Consider the following 14,946-nt stretch of genomic DNA (forward strand, 5'->3'; position numbering starts at 1 on the left):
TAATCATCTGTAGCAGCATGGATACAATCTTATATACAGTACAATCATGACTCAGCGTCGGAACAGCGGCTTGCGGGGCCGCAGGCCGGTCGACGAGCGTTCTGCTCCTGTTCCTCGCGGCGCGCCCATCAACCCTTGTTCCTGCAGCCGCACCCGCGCCATCTGCAGGTGGTAAGGCTGCAGCGGGCCTGTCGGGTGTGCCGTGTGCGGCTGGAGCTCGCGGGCGGTCTCGACAACGTCAGCGACGAAGATCTTGAGCAGACCGGCGAGGACCGGCGCGAGATTCTTCGGCACGTGCTGGTCGAACATGTCGCGGTTGAGCTAGTGTGAGCTGCGCCCATGCGATGGCATACCTTGTTGACAGCGCCACGCGGGAGGACGGTGCCGCGGAACGCATCATACCGCCGCGCCTGCTCCTCGTCGAGGACGCCGCGGAGCAATCTAATGTTAGTTCTCCCGTGGGCAACAGACGAAACATCGGCCAGCTAGCTTACAATGTCTCGTCACGCCGCCGCTTCGCCGCCTGCTTGACGTCGACACCGACCTGTCCGGCGGGCTCGTCGTCCTCGTCCTCCTCCCCCTCACCCTCCTTGCGCGCGGCCTCGCCTTCAGCAGCGACCAGATCCTCCGCCGAGACCTCGAGCTCAGCCTCGCTGTCGTACTCCTTCTCCTTATCCTCCTTCTTATCCTTCTTTTCCTTGCGCTTCCGCTTCTTCTCCTTGCGCGGACTGTTGCTTGCGGTTACTGGCACGGCGAGCGCGGCCGCGCCGGATGGGAGGGCAAGCGCCATGGTGGATGGAGAGGAGACGACTTCGGGCAGGTTGTGACTGTCCATCGAGTTGCCACCCAACTGGAACAACCGTGGGAAAGTCGGTTGACGCGACTTGTTTTCGACGCGTCCTAAGTAATGTTGGTCATCCCACCTCCTTCATCTCATCTCACAATGGCGGGAGTTACCAAAGAGGAGATTGACGATATCCTCGCGAGCGTCGATGCCGCTGAGGCGGACAGAGCGCTCAACTCGTGCGACGAGGACGACTCCGACCTCGACGCACCCATGCCCCTTCCCCCGACCCAGCCGGTCCCGGCGCCAACGATCCGCCCCAGCGCCCCGGCGCTTTCCCGTGCTCCTTTGCGCGTTGCCCCGCCGAACCGCGTAGCCGATCCTGCGCGGGGACGCGTCGTATACGCCGCGCCCAAGGCCGCGGGCGACGCACACTACTACATGGTGCAATGGTGAGGCGCTCGCCGACGGAGCTGACAGCAGGCGCCGTCCACAAAACAAGAAGGTATGTCGCGCGGCAGTAGCGAGGCAGGATGCTGATGCGACTCTTACATGTGCAGCATAGTGAGTGGACTGATGATCTCCCCCACGCCTGCTAACGCCAGAAACATGGGACGGCGACGCTTTCATTAAAGTTGAGGGAAGCCGGGTGACGATGATCTCGGAGGAAGGCAAGCAGTGAGCTTGGACGAGGCGTGTCTGACACCAGCATGGCGACAACCTCGCTCATTGGCGGCTTGCCTGGACCGGGCTCGGAGATGCGTATCGGCCAGATGGACTGCGAAGTCGACCGCGCCGTGTCCTTCGACGAGTAGGCCGAGGTGGACGCCTAAACTGACACCAGATTCTCCCGTGCGACCTGCTGCCTTAACAATCCTGCGAACGCACCGCTCAACTCTCCTGTGTATCCATCTTCACGCCCTGGGGGTACACCGAAGCTGTTTAAGCCTCCCGTCGCGACTGGACGAAGCACGAGTACGCTGATCTCGCGCGCAACACCGTTGAACTCTCCACTACACCGTCCATTTGTTCCCGTCACTCCATCAGCTGGACCCTCTAGAAGGGCTGCCACACCAACTGCCGTCTCCGCCTCTACCGGTGCTGTGGTTGTGGAACAGCCTCCTCCACAGCCTGCAAGGTCATTCTATGGCCAGCCTGCCAAGCCCGCGAGGAAGATCTTCATCGGTGATAAGCTTGATAGAGAGCGCAAGGCATGGGGTGGCGCCCTGCACGACCCAAAAGCTCCAGGTGCACTGGTGCTGTCGCGACCACCGGAGTCGGAGGCGAAGCGCTTGTGAGTAGCCTTGGCAATTGGGGACCCTGCTGACGATGCCAGAGGCGTGACCATCAACGATGTAGTCGTCGACCCCTCCATCGCGGAGAAGCTGCGTGATCACCAGCGAGAAGGTGTTCAGGTAAATGCCCGTTTTCGCTGCGACCATTGACCCCAGTTCATGTACCGCTGCGTTATGGGCATGACAGGCGCGAATGGGACTGGGTGTATTCTCGCGGATGAGATGGGCCTAGGGAAAACGCTGCAGACCATCGCTCTAGTCCACACCCTTCTTAGTGGGTCGCCAATTTCAATCAGGCTGACGGCTCAGAGCAGTCACCATGGTCTAACGAGGCGAAAGTGTAAGTCTGACTCACTCCTTTGCCCCCCACGCTGACATGCAGGGTCAGCAAAGTCCTCATCGTCTGCCCGGTGTCGCTTGTGAACAACTGGGCGCAGGAGTTCAAGAAATGGTATGACTCTCAAGCAACCTCTGCTGACCACAAGGGCGAAGAGCGACATCACGGTCGTTCCCGTGGGAGATAAGGAGGACAACCGGACTCGGGCCTTCGTGAGTGGACGCGCGTGACGTGCTGACGACAGCCCAACAATGCGAGTCTTCAAGTTATGATCATTGGATATGAAAAGGTGAGTTATTCTTCTCTATGAGATCTGACAACTAGCTCCGCAAGTACATGTATGCCGCCCCTTTCGAATCAGCTGACGTCCCAGCAAGGTTCTTAAATCCTGTGTACCTCCCATTGGCCTGGTCGTCTGCGATGAAGGACATCGTCTCAAATCCAAGGACAACAAGACGACGAAGATGTTCGACCGACTTTCCTGCACGCGGCGCATTCGTTAGTGACCCGTGTGATTGTAACTCACTCCAGTTCTTACTGGCACCCCCGTCCAGAACGATTTGGGAGAGTATTGGGCAATGGCAAGTGCTCGCGAGCGGCTACTTGCTGACCAGAAGGCCGACTTCGCCTGCCCAGGGGTTTTCGGCAATTATTCCGCATTCGCGCGCCAATTCGAGAAACCCATTTTGAAGGCGCGTACACCTAATTGCAGTGCGAAGGATTCTGAGTTGGGTCTGGATCGCAGCGAGCAGGTGAGGCTAATTCGTGTGACCCTCACTGACGCTCAGCTCAAGGAATTGTCGCTGGAATTTGTGCTGCGTCGCACATCCGAGGTGCTTACCAACTTCCTGCCTCCGAAGAGTGAGTTGACGCGCGGACAAGTCTAACTTCAGCCGAGTACGTTCTCTTCGTCGCTCCCTCAAAGCTGCAGCTGGAGGTCTTCAAGCGCCTTCTGGGAGGGCCACGGGACGTGACGGCTATGCTCCGCGGCATGAGTAGCACGCAGAGCCTCGCGACGAGTAGGTGAAGCATTTGTGTGTGACTGACGACTCAGTTGATCTCCTGCGCAAAGTAGCCAACTCCCCTACGGTTTGTGAGGCCTTTGCCATTTCTGACGCGCAGCTTCTGCGCAAGAAGGAAGACGGCAGCCACGATGACGAAGCGCTCGACATACTGCAGTCTGCTCTTTCTGTCATTCCCCCAAAAACTAGAACGGTGGACGCGACCATCAGCGGTGAGTCCAACGTCGCGCGTATCTACTGATATCAAGGCAAGTTGACAGTTCTCGAAAACATCCTCCGCTCCGTTGCCTACGCGCGCGATGAGAAGATCGTAGTGGTTTCGAGCTGGACGACTACCCTCAACCTTATCCAGGATTTGTGCATCCGCCACCGCTACGATTTCCTTCGCCTGGACGGAAGTACGCCACAGAAGCAGCGACAGGAGCTTGTTGACAGGTTCAACCGCCGCCCCGTCCAGGACAGCATGGTCTTCCTTCTCAGCGCAAAGGCGGGTGGTGTAGGGCTTAACCTCATTGGGTATGTCTCCTCTCTGTTCAATGTCTGACCGTACAGAGCATCGCGTTTGGTACTCTTTGACAGCGACTGGTAGGCTGGCATCGCATCAGCAACAACTGACTGTCCAGGAACCCGTCGACCGATCTCCAAGCTATGGCCCGCATTCACCGGTGCGTATGAAGAAGCTTCCGCTGTAGAAGGCTGACCTTAGTGATGGACAAAAGAAGCCAGTTTTCATCTATCGACTGCTTACGGTGAATACCATCGACGAGAAGATCTACCAGCGACAGATCACGAAGATGGGTCTCTCCGACCAGATGTTGGGGGAGGGCAGTGGCAGCAAGACTACCAAGGACTGTAAGCTCATCCTGTGGTACAGCGGCTGACGTACAGCCTTCTCATTCGAAGAGCTCCGTGACATCTTCACCGTCAGTTTGGAAACGGACGGCTGTGGCACTCGTGAGAGCTCACTGGTGCGCAGCTTACGTCAGATGACCTACTTGGCTGCGACTGCGGCGGCAAAGGCGGCACGCAGTTGGACAGCGTAGAATCTGCTGCCGATACGCCGGAGATTGAGAACAGCGAGAGTAGCTCGGATGACGAGGCCTCAGCAGGCTTCATTAGTGCCTCCCAGTTCGACCCTGAGCCAGTGAGTGGCCGCAAAAGACGCGACTGACTCAAAGACGGCTAAGATGTTGCGAAAGGTAGATGGCCAGGATTGGTCACAACTGACAATAGGCAAACAGAGTGCAGGCCGAGAAGCTCGCTGCGCTTAAGGAATGGGCGCACATTGATGCCTTCGACACGCAATCGGTGGGGGGGATCAAGGACAACTTGCTTTACAATATCCTGCGCGATGCCCAGAAGGCGGATCAGTCCAAGGTGGGCAAGGCTGATGAGGACGAGCGGCCTACTAAGAGGCTTCGCGGCGGAGACAGCAGCTGTAGCAGCCGCACCACTTCGCCAGGTGGGGAGACCACCGCTACGTCGCCTTCGCCCAAGAGCGACAGCAGCGATGAAGACGACAGCGACGACGCTGTGCGCGTTCCGGCTCGCCGCAAGACGCGGCCTCGCAACAGCGGCGTCGGAGCTGTGGCTGACACGGGGGTCGACCGCGTCAAGAAGCACAACTTGCATACAATCGCGGAGAATGACGGCGTTGGTCGAGTCTTATACGTGTTTGAGAAGGAGGCGCGCGCGCGCATATAGAGTGTAGCATTAGCATAGTATCAGCATCGTCACAGCATGGCACATGAATCAGTATATAGGTCGAGTCAGAGTTTGTGAGCATATCTCCAGGACTGGAATCGGATGAGGAACGACGTTGGGAAATGATGAATGTCATGCTAATGCTACCTACCACTGCGCCTTCTTGATGAGCTCTTCAACCTTGGAGAGCTTGGCCGCCTCCTCCTCTTCTCTCCTCTTCGCCTTCGCCTTCTGCGCCGCGATCAGGTTGGCCGCGTTCTTGTTGGCGAGGCCGACATAGACGGACTTTTCGGGAAGGCCGGGGTAGTCTGGGCGGTTGTCAAGCGACTGGATAAAGTAGCTCTTGCGCTTCGAGAAGGGCTTGCCGTGGCGAATGACAACAACGTCGCCGAGCATAGAGGCTGGGGTCAGCCTGATCATAACAGGATGATGGTCGCATGGGGTGAGGCCAGGCGGGTTTTTGAGAGCCTTCTCCACACAGCCTACTCACTCTCATTCTCGTCGTGCACAAGCATCTTGGTCTCCTTGTGAATGCGCTTGAGCAGCTTGGCGTGCTCAAAGTACCGTGGCACGGAGACAGTAACTGTCTTGCTCATCGCGCCCGTCTTGGTGACGATGCCGTAGAGGCTGTGGGACATGGCGGAGGGCGGATATCGAGGGGGGATGGGGAGGGAAGTCTGGCAATTTGCCTTTTCGCAGTGCGCAGTGGTAGTTGTCGCGTGGGTCGTCGACGTCGGCGCGGAGTCGGAGCGGAGCAGATGTCGCGAGATTGAACGAAGTCGGAAAGGGCAAAAGTCCAGTCTGGAACGGACATCTCCCCCTCCCCGCCGGTTTGCTCCCGTTCGCCACCGACCACGCGTCCAGAGCCGCGGCATTTGCTCCCGTGGGGCCAGTCGTCACCCCATCTGCTGGATGCTGGCCGCTGGGGAGCTCGTCGACTGCCTGGGAGCGCATCGTCACTCACACCCTCGGCGACGACGACCCACACACTCGCCACCCCGTTCGGCAGATAACATCTACCGGCGTGGATTGAGTAAACACCAATTCCGGCACTCAATTAACGCGCCAAGTCGAGCCCTAGGCCGGCCACCTCGTGACCTCAAGCTCTGCGCCAGCCTCCGCGGCGCTATCTCCAGCCTCCCCAGCTTCTTGCTTCCTCGCGCGTCTCGCATCTCTCCATCATCCACTCTACTGTCGACGTCCCCATCTCGTCGCCATCCTCATCCTTATCCCCCCATTGCTCTTCGTTGAGCAAGCACACCCACCAACGCACCTCCCGTAACAAGGACGTCACGCCCCACACGCACCTGCGCTCCCGCACCGATCTCGCCACCGTTCCGGTCTGAGACCCGCTCACGCGTCCCAACCATCCGCGGCAGTCTCAACAAGACCCATCACTTACCTTACACGCAACACAATGACCGTGATTCCTCCAGGTGCCAGGCTGGGTACGTACGTCCGCTCTGACTCTTCCGTCCCCATTCTGGGGTGTTGTTCCGTGAGCAGGCCACCAGTTGCCGCCCGCGTCCGTGGGCGTGAGCTGTGAAGCTGCGGCCTGATTCTGCCCCTTCATCCCCATCACCTGTCGCTCGCAAGCGCCGCGCCCTCCTGGCACGCGAGCGCTTACCCACGCCCGACGCGTCTCGCGTTGCGCGCAGCCTCCCTCCGACTATCCTCCCCCTCCTCGATTCCGCCGCGCGCTCTTGATGAGCGCGTGGACTCTCACTCGCGACTTATCACACTTCGCTCCTTGCGCCACCCTCACATTCATTCCCACGTTCGCACCCGCTTACTCCAGCACCCGTGGACCTTCCGCCGCCGCCGCCTGCGGCAGATCCCCGCGAGCCGGAGGGCAGGCGTGTCTCGAGTAGAACTCCTGGCCGCGCCAAGTCGCCCTACAGCAGTCGCGCCAACTCGCCCACGCGCCCGCGCGCCGACTCTAACTCGCCACCGCCACTACCGCTGCTGGCGCCTAAGCCCCGGACCGCGTCGGGACAGGGCTCTCTTGGCAAGCACCATGGGCCCGTGCACCTCTCGCGGCCGAGCTCGCCGAGCAGCATCCACTCCAGCGGCAGCGCGATTTTTGAGCGCGATATTGAGATGCCCGCCGCGCAAAGCCTTAGTACGCTCAGCCACAAGGGGAGCCGCGTGTTCCACCACCCGCACGGCTCGACGCTGGAGCACACCGTGCCCGCCGTGCTCGACGATGCGGTTGAGGCCCTCACGGCCTCAGGGCCCGACAGCATAACCGGCCTTGAGATCGAGGCGCCCGCATCAACGACGGGCGCCGCGCGCTGCGGGTCGGCTTCGCTCTCTCCAGCACTGCGGTCTCGCGTCGCCTCCATGCCCTTCAGCGCCAGCCGTTCGCCCTCCCCCGACTCTAACCCACACTCGCCGCACGCGCCGCCTCTCTCGCTGGCTGCCGCCGCCCTTGCTCCCCTCACTGGCAACAAGAACTCGACCTCCATGTCGCCGACGTCCATCGACCTCTCGCAAGGCATGCCCGACTCCCCCACGCAGATGTACCACGGCAAGCACCGGCCCGCTCCGCTGCGGCATCTCTCGAGCGGTCCCCAGGTTCCTGGCGGGTGGGCGTTCACGGACGAGGACTCGCAGGGCGCGACGGCAGTGAGAAGTGAGAGCACGAGCGGCGCGGTGACCCCGGTGCCGTCTGCCCTGCCCTCGCATCTCACGCCGACGAAGGAGAAGCGTCGTGTCAGCTTCATCTCGTACAACGACCTGCTGCTCAGTGTGCCCACCGCCGTCACCTCCCTGGACGACATTACCACCGGCAACCATGCGCCGGACCATCTGCCCGGCACTGTGTCGCCGAGCGTGTCGTCTCGCTCCCCCGTCATGGCCGCAAGCCCCATCAGCCTTGCTGGCCCGTCCATGCCCGACGCTCTGCGCCCACTCAACAGCACCATGCTCGAGGGCGAGTGGCAACGCGAGGGCCTGGGCAAGGGTCTCGAGCAACGCCTCGAGGACCTCGTGTTCCATGACAAGCCTGTCACCGCAGAGCCCAAGGCCTAATGAATGACCATTTAGTAGCCATATACCCCTTCCGGCAGGGTGTCCGCACCATCAAATGTCTGGTATAATTAACGATCGCGTAGATGCTGTGAATGCAATGGATACAGTGGATAGTCTACAATTCTAGTCTAGTCTCGCCCAGTCTATGATCTAGACGTACTCGGGGGTCCGCGTGCGTGGGACGAGATGCTCGAGCTCATCGGGAGTGGCGGTACCATCGGTGCGCAGACTTCGTCTGCTTGCGATTCTCGACATGCGGCTGGATTGGCGGCGGATGCGCCGGACGGGTGTTGTGGGTTCCTCGTCTAGGCCAGCGACGGCGCGCGCGTTTGACAGCCGCACATCCTTGGTCAGGAAGAGGCACACGATGGGCGGGATGACAGCGATGGCAATGGCCCAGGACTGATGTCAGTGAGTTAAGGCGTTGAAGCAATTCAAAGTGAGCACTTACCACCAGCCGATGCATGACTGAGCGATATGCTTCGATCGCGCCAAGCCGGATAGGGTCGTCGATGGGATACTCGACAATATCGGTGATGCTCCCAAACAGCTCGTCCAGCAAGGTCTGGTTGGTCGTGGGCACATGCTCTGCGAGGTCGCGGGGCATGTACGTGTTCCAAATGCCCGTGGCGGCCGCGCTGCCCACCGAGTTGCCGACTTCGGACAGTAGCAGCGTCATTGCGGTAACGGTGGCGATGTCAGCCGTCCCGACTGCAGCCTGCGCGCCGACCTGTGTCGCGATGCCCGCGAAGCCGCCCCCGAGACCCTGTAGAACCTGGCAGAGCACGAGCTCGAATGTGCTGCCCTCGGCTGAGCGGGCGCGGAGCATGATGCCTACGCCGAGGAGACGCACGATCAGGCCCGCGAAGAGCATCCACTTGAACCGGCGCGTGGCGTACATGATCGCGCCGGCGACGATGCCGAACACCGTGATGCTGAACGCGTGCGTGTATACAAAATACGCGACGGTTTTGAGGCCCCAGTCTTCCGTCACGAGCACGAACGAGTACAGGTACGTGTATTGCAGGTAGAACGAGGTGAAATCGAAGAAGCCGATGAGGCAAGCGGAGAGGATCGGGGTGCGCCGGAGCCAGCGCATCGGAAAGACGGGGTGCGCCGGAACGCGCCACTCGTACGCGAGGAAGGCGGCGAAGAGAAGGAGGCCAATGAGGCCCATCCCGATCTGGGTCAGCTGCGATCGCGCGGGAACGTACCAGAGTGGTATGCTCCCAATTGTTGTTGTCGGCAGGCACAATGCCTAGGGGCACGAGAATGAGCGCCAGGCTCGCAGCGACGAGCACAAGCCCCACGAAGTCCATTTCAGCCGCAGCGGCGCGCAAAGCCGTCCCCAAGTTGTGCTGAGGCCGCAGGCGCTCGCGCTTCTGGGAGAGGAGGGCGATAATGAGTGGCGCGAGCATGAGGGGCACGACGAGGGCGAACTGCACGTACCCGCGGCGCCAATCGGGAAGCACTCGGCTAGCGATCTCGGCGCTCACGAAGATGTTGATAAGGAATGGGGCGCTGACGAGCCCGCCGACAAGCCCGCGCCACCGCAGAGAGGTCATGTCCGCAATCACGATCTGGAGGAGGATCTGAAGACCCGTGTAGCCGAAGGCATAGAAGACATTTCCAACGGCAATAGTCGATATGCTTCCGGCTGCGGCAATTGTAAGCTGAGGTGAGCTGTGCACGAGAAGAGAAGGCAAGTAAGAATGAGGCGAAGGAGCAAGCGGCGGCGACGTACATAGCCGATGAGGTAGAGCGTGGCTACGACGAGGAACGCCTCGCCCCGCCCGCAGACGTCCGCGATCTTGGCCATGAACGGCTTGCCGACTGCGATAATAATGGCCTGCACGGTGCCGATGGTGCCGGCACTCGAGTGATGGCGGACGGCCGAGGTTCTGTTGTCAGTCGGTGGCGCTGGGAAGGGTGGCGAGTGGCGCAGGCCAACTGGGGCTGCTGCAGCAATCAAGCACGGGCGCAGTCGAGCGGACTCACGCGAACGATAGATACTGGTACGTTGTCATGCCTGCAATCAGCTAAATCCGAGCGCCGGCTCACCGTCCAACGAGTATATGTAAGCGGCGAGGGCGATGCCAAGGAACACGAGCCACCCTCGTCTGGCCGGCGCCTCGTCGTCGCTCTCGTACTCGTCCTCGGAGTCGGAGTCGGACACATCGACAGGAGGATCTAGTAGAGGTGCGCGGCCCATGTTTGTGCAGTGGTGGATGTTGTGTTTGCTAAGTGTAACGGCGTGAGCAGCTCGCTTGCGTGGGCCGCAGTCGGGCATCTGACGACCACCATCTGGACCGGGTCAGCCCTGGTTATCTGATAATCGCCGCCTCTGCCCCACTTTTTGGACGGACATCATGCCCTCTCCGTGAGAATGTTGTGAACTTCCGCCTCTGGGAACGCCAACTCGTCAACACTCCTTCCCCATGGTCCGCTTCAAGTATCGCCACCTCCTCGTAGAGTTCCTCGACCCCGCGTCGCTATCGCCTCTTCCATCCCTCCCCGACAAGCTGCCAGATGCAGATGAGGTGGAAGGCGAAGAGTGGGAGGGGGAGGAGGAGTTAGCCCGCATCCCCGATATACCATTCGTCCTGCCGCTCAATCCCACACAACCGTTGTTGGGCGACGACGGCTCTAGTGCCGTGTATAAGGCCGTCAGGAGCATGTGTCAGAGCGTGTTTGGGGATGAAGGATGGGGGCGGGTGTCCAGTAGTTTCAAAGGTGAGTGCGAAAGCGGCGTGGTAGCTGCCTGGATCAAGCTCCAACGATGCTCGGATTGAATGCTGAGGCCAGTGTCATATCACTCGCCGCTTACCACTCTCACAATCCTGCGCGTTGCGCGTCCGCACTACCGCCTTCTTTGGGCGGCCATCACGCTCCTGACCTCCATCGGAGGGGTTGCAGTTCTTCCTCGCGTCGTCGCTGTTAGTGGGACGATCAAGAAGCTCCAGGCCGCTGCGATTGTGCACCACCGGCGCGTCACAGCTGCGGCAGTTGCGGCGCTGCTCAAAGAGGGTAAGTCTCGCTGGCCAGTCATACCTAAGTGAACGAAAGCTGACCAAAGGCGTCAAGGGCGAGGCGGACAGGGAGGCGCTAGAGAAGCGCTGGGTGGCTGAACGCGAAGAGGTGGCCCGCCTCGAAGCGCCGGAATAGTTGTATGCATACGGGACTAACAGTGTACAACAGATCCTATCCTACAGTCTATGTCATCGCTTGGTCGTACAATGCTCACTTCACCCTAACACTCTGCATGCAGAGTTCGACGTGCCGGAGCCGCTCCACGCGCGGATCCTGAGCGGCGCCGAGCCGGCCACTGGTCACGAGACCGACTCCGCGCGCATCACGCACAAGCTTGAGTGCGGCACATGTCTCATCGATTATGCCGTCTAATGTCAGCGGAGTCCACCGGCCGCAAAAAGAACTGACCGTAAGGCTCGCCCGCACGCCCCATTTTAGCAATGTCCAGTTCCAACTCGCGGGCGACCTTCTTCAACAGCTTGACACTGATGTCAGCTTGCCTGTAGTGCGACTAACCGTTTGTCTCCAACCTCGCTCCGCCCCCAGTGTTGGAGCACCTCCTCAGCAAGCGCCCCGCTCTCCAAGCTTAGCCGAAGTGCCTCGCCCAGCTTCTGAATCGCCGCCTGGCGACCCGATGGGTCTGGCACTGTGGAAACTGATGACGGCTCGGGTAGTCGCGCTGGTGGAGCGGTGTCTGTCTCCACAAACTGGCTGAACTGCGAAGGACCAGGTAAAAATAGTGGCTGCCGTGCTCGTGGAACTGGCTGTGCTGGTGTAGCCTGCGACGGGTCGCCGCGGAGGTGTGAAACCTGCGCGTTAAAGGCGGGTATGGCTTGAGGGGCAATGGGGGATGTGTCGATGAACGGCGTCTTGAACTGGGAACCAATCTTTACACGCTTCCGCGGGGCACCGCTGTTATAAAAGGAAAGCGGACCACCCTCTCTTGCCGGAGTAACGGCTTTGAACGCTTGTTCTCGCGCCATACGCTTGCGCTCAGCATACTCTGGCGTGCGTTCGTCGCCCAATATGACCACTGCGCTCCTCAAGCCCTCATCTGCGACCTCGTCCATCGTTTGTAATCGGCTTGGTGTGCGTATCTGAGCCTGAGGGGTAGCGTAGAGAGGACGGGGTGCTGCAGAAACGCCCACGCGAGGCAAAGGTGTGGTGAAGCGACTCCCCACCTGCAGCCTGGGCGTGGCATGGACGCTTCTACTCGAGAGCATGGGGGCTGGCGTCCGCAGCGGGGTTGGTAGCTCATTCCCCGCAAGCCATTGTTCTGTGAAGTCGTCGTCGAGATCTGGGTCGTGTGTGGAAGCCAAGTCCTGGACCGGTGAGAGGTTGGTGACGCGACTGGCGGGTAGCAGTGCGGACGAGGCATGCAGCCTGGCTAGAGAGTTCCTGACCTGACCACTCAAGACGAAATAGTCTGGCGACGGCTCCAGCGGGGCCGGTTGGATGATGGGCGACGCCACTTCGCACTCCTCGTTAAGTTGATTGGCACGCAAGTACACGCCACTTCGATTGGAGCAGATCTGGGAATCAGGTTGATCGGTGGTCTAACTCACATCGCACATCCCATCGCAGTACTTCTGCTTGACACCCGGCGTGGCCTCATCGATATCCTCTCCGAAAAATCGGCAGATGGCGATGTGCCGGCAGAGGGAGATCGACTCGGCATAGTGCTGTAGCTAGAAGTGTTGGTATTGCAGGCCCGCACGAATAGACCTACTGCTTTGAAGCTATTGACCATTCGTAGTTTCGCCCTTTCCATTGTGGTCTGGTCCACGCCGTTCTTCCTGCCACTCTCAGCCTCCTTGGCAATTAGGCTGCGCAAGTATCGAGCATCTTCCCGGGCTACGGATCAGAGCTGTTCTCATAAAGCTTTAGCTCACCGTAATAGAGAACACAGCGGGACATCTGGTGTCAGGCCTTCTGTGGTGGCTACTCACATGACCGTCTCGTCCTGCGCGGCCCGTTTCTTGATAGTATCCTAATTTCAGCTCTGCCAGCCAGATTACCCACCCTCAAACGACTTTGGCATATCGTAGTGCACAACATATCGAACGTGTGGCTGGTCCACGCCCATCCCAAACGCGATGGTGGCGACGATGCACTCGACCTTGCCCTCTTTCCAGTCATCGAGTGCCTGGTTGCGTTTGTGAGCTGACAGCTTGGCGTGGAACGGCATCGCCGAGATACCGGCGGTATTGAGGGCTTCGGCGACGACGTGACACTAAGGTCAGCTCAGCTTTCATATGATGAAGCCCACATTGGCAGTCATGCGACAGTATACCAGCCCCGAGATGCACGGCACTTCAACATTGTGACGCCTATTGATGCCCTCGGCCTCGCGCGAAAACGAGCGAATGAACTTGATGAGGTCATCGATGATGTCCGCCTGTCGATCCCATCCACCTTGGTGGCGCACCTCGTAGAAGAGATTCTTGCGGTTGAAGGGCTCTACCCACTGCGCAAGGCCCTGGTCTGAGGTTTTGGGCATATTGAGGATCGTGAGCATGTCGTTGCGCACCTCGCTAGTGGCGGACGCAGTGAGCGCGGTGATGGGAACAGAGGGGTAACGAAGGCGGAACTCGCCGAGCTTGCGGTACGTCTGAACGTCAGCTCAGTGAGAATGAATGGTTAAGAGAACTCACTGGTCGAAACGTAGAGCCCCATTCCTGCAATTAGCTACACCAGACGCAAAACGCACATCGATAACGTGGGCCTACAGGTCAGCACACCACAGGTGGAAGCCGGCTCACCTCGTCGACCACTAGCCGGGCAATCTGTGCTTGACGGTACGCCACATCAAAGTCAGCCGTGTATTTTGGGCTGAAAAGCGTTTCCGGTGTGACATAGAGGAGGCGCAACTGCGGGTGACCGAGCCGGAGTTGTCGTTTGATCTGTCCACGTCAGACTGGCATAAGACACAGTTTACCTCTCGAATCTCTGTGGGGTCGGTCTTCTCGCTGAGCTGAAACGCCTGAATACCCTTTGCACGCATGCTGGAGACCTGGTCACGCATGAGGGCTGAGACATTAGCAATTGCAGTTGGCCGAGACGGACCGAGAAGAGGCGACACCACAACTGTGATTCCGTATTCGCATGAAAGAGCAGGCACCTGAAAGCACACCCTGGTATGAGCTTCTCAATGTGATGTCGATTCACGATTTTCCCAATCCTGTTGGTGCGACTACAAGTACATCGCTCCCGCGAAGCGCCCACATGCAGATGTCAAGCTGCGGACCCCGGAAGTTGGCGTGACCCCAGTACTTCTGGAGTGTACGGCGCAGGGCAGCTTGGCTCTCAGTAGCTGACGGGATGCGCTTGAACTGTCGTGGGCGAAAGTTGTTTCGCTCGTGCTGGCGTCAGCCCCGCGCGGGGTGCGAACACGCCTGTGATCCGAGTTGGCAGGGGTATGTGCTGGGGAGCGGAGTGGCGGGTGGCAACGGAAAGTCGGTGAGCTTTAACAGCTCACCGTTGGCCCCGATCATGCCGAAATAAGAATGGAGATCAATACCGAGGTGTTACGACAGCAGTAGTGTGAAGATTGTCAAGGCGATGGAGAGAGTGGTTGAGCAGGATGAGCGGTTGACGCGACTTGTCAACAAGCAAGGAAGACAGTCACGAGGGGATTAGCGGGATCAAATATTGTATTGAGCATTGTGTATCCAGGGGGCACCCAGGAACAGAGCAGTCGCCACCCAAGGTCGATGACGACTGTCGTTGTGTGTGCGTACG

The 14,946-nt window shown here is 59.6% G+C and overlaps 6 protein-coding genes across 6 annotated transcripts; 3 read left to right on the forward strand and 3 right to left on the reverse strand.

The window, feature by feature from the left end:
* Positions 1 to 51: 51 nt before the first annotated feature.
* Positions 52 to 790, reverse strand: COLE_01092 (uncharacterized protein; the record flags this gene model as incomplete). The annotated part of the gene is made up of 3 exons (XM_018422097.2): positions 52 to 321; positions 354 to 441; positions 495 to 790. The coding sequence occupies 3 exons, from the start codon at positions 788 to 790 to the stop codon at positions 52 to 54; spliced, it is 654 nt and encodes a 217-aa protein (XP_018281763.1).
* Positions 791 to 943: 153 nt separating this feature from the next.
* On the forward strand, positions 944 to 5,142 carry COLE_01093 (uncharacterized protein; the record flags this gene model as incomplete). Its single annotated transcript, XM_065626124.1, has 25 exons — positions 944 to 1,236; positions 1,268 to 1,289; positions 1,386 to 1,462; positions 1,494 to 1,595; positions 1,629 to 2,078; positions 2,121 to 2,199; positions 2,236 to 2,353; positions 2,389 to 2,419; positions 2,462 to 2,530; positions 2,565 to 2,628; positions 2,661 to 2,710; positions 2,781 to 2,914; positions 2,948 to 3,168; positions 3,205 to 3,277; positions 3,310 to 3,435; positions 3,471 to 3,505; positions 3,539 to 3,650; positions 3,687 to 3,954; positions 3,991 to 4,023; positions 4,062 to 4,103; positions 4,145 to 4,290; positions 4,327 to 4,392; positions 4,425 to 4,582; positions 4,617 to 4,637; positions 4,672 to 5,142. The coding sequence occupies 25 exons, from the start codon at positions 944 to 946 to the stop codon at positions 5,140 to 5,142; spliced, it is 3,261 nt and encodes a 1,086-aa protein (XP_065482618.1).
* Positions 5,143 to 5,289: 147 nt separating this feature from the next.
* Positions 5,290 to 5,780, reverse strand: COLE_01094 (uncharacterized protein; the record flags this gene model as incomplete). Its single annotated transcript, XM_018422096.2, has 2 exons — positions 5,290 to 5,543; positions 5,633 to 5,780. 2 exons carry the CDS (start codon positions 5,778 to 5,780, stop codon positions 5,290 to 5,292), a joined length of 402 nt encoding a protein of 133 aa, XP_018281761.1.
* Positions 5,781 to 6,559: 779 nt separating this feature from the next.
* On the forward strand, positions 6,560 to 8,175 carry COLE_01095 (uncharacterized protein; the record flags this gene model as incomplete). The annotated part of the gene is made up of 2 exons (XM_065626125.1): positions 6,560 to 6,590; positions 6,941 to 8,175. 2 exons carry the CDS (start codon positions 6,560 to 6,562, stop codon positions 8,173 to 8,175), a joined length of 1,266 nt encoding a protein of 421 aa, XP_065482619.1.
* Positions 8,176 to 8,325: 150 nt separating this feature from the next.
* COLE_01096 (uncharacterized protein) lies at positions 8,326 to 10,387 on the reverse strand (the record flags this gene model as incomplete). The annotated part of the gene is made up of 6 exons (XM_018422094.2): positions 8,326 to 8,577; positions 8,627 to 9,358; positions 9,390 to 9,848; positions 9,920 to 10,076; positions 10,174 to 10,204; positions 10,237 to 10,387. The coding sequence occupies 6 exons, from the start codon at positions 10,385 to 10,387 to the stop codon at positions 8,326 to 8,328; spliced, it is 1,782 nt and encodes a 593-aa protein (XP_018281759.1).
* Positions 10,388 to 10,613: 226 nt separating this feature from the next.
* Positions 10,614 to 11,340, forward strand: COLE_01097 (uncharacterized protein; the record flags this gene model as incomplete). Its single annotated transcript, XM_018422093.2, has 3 exons — positions 10,614 to 10,908; positions 10,981 to 11,202; positions 11,252 to 11,340. 3 exons carry the CDS (start codon positions 10,614 to 10,616, stop codon positions 11,338 to 11,340), a joined length of 606 nt encoding a protein of 201 aa, XP_018281758.1.
* Positions 11,341 to 14,946: the final 3,606 nt, after the last annotated feature.

Source organism: Cutaneotrichosporon oleaginosum (assembly GCF_008065305.1).
Source record: "Cutaneotrichosporon oleaginosum strain ATCC 20508 chromosome Unknown ATCC20508_contig01, whole genome shotgun sequence".
In the NCBI taxonomy this organism is placed as follows: Eukaryota; Fungi; Basidiomycota; class Tremellomycetes; order Trichosporonales; family Trichosporonaceae; genus Cutaneotrichosporon; species Cutaneotrichosporon oleaginosum.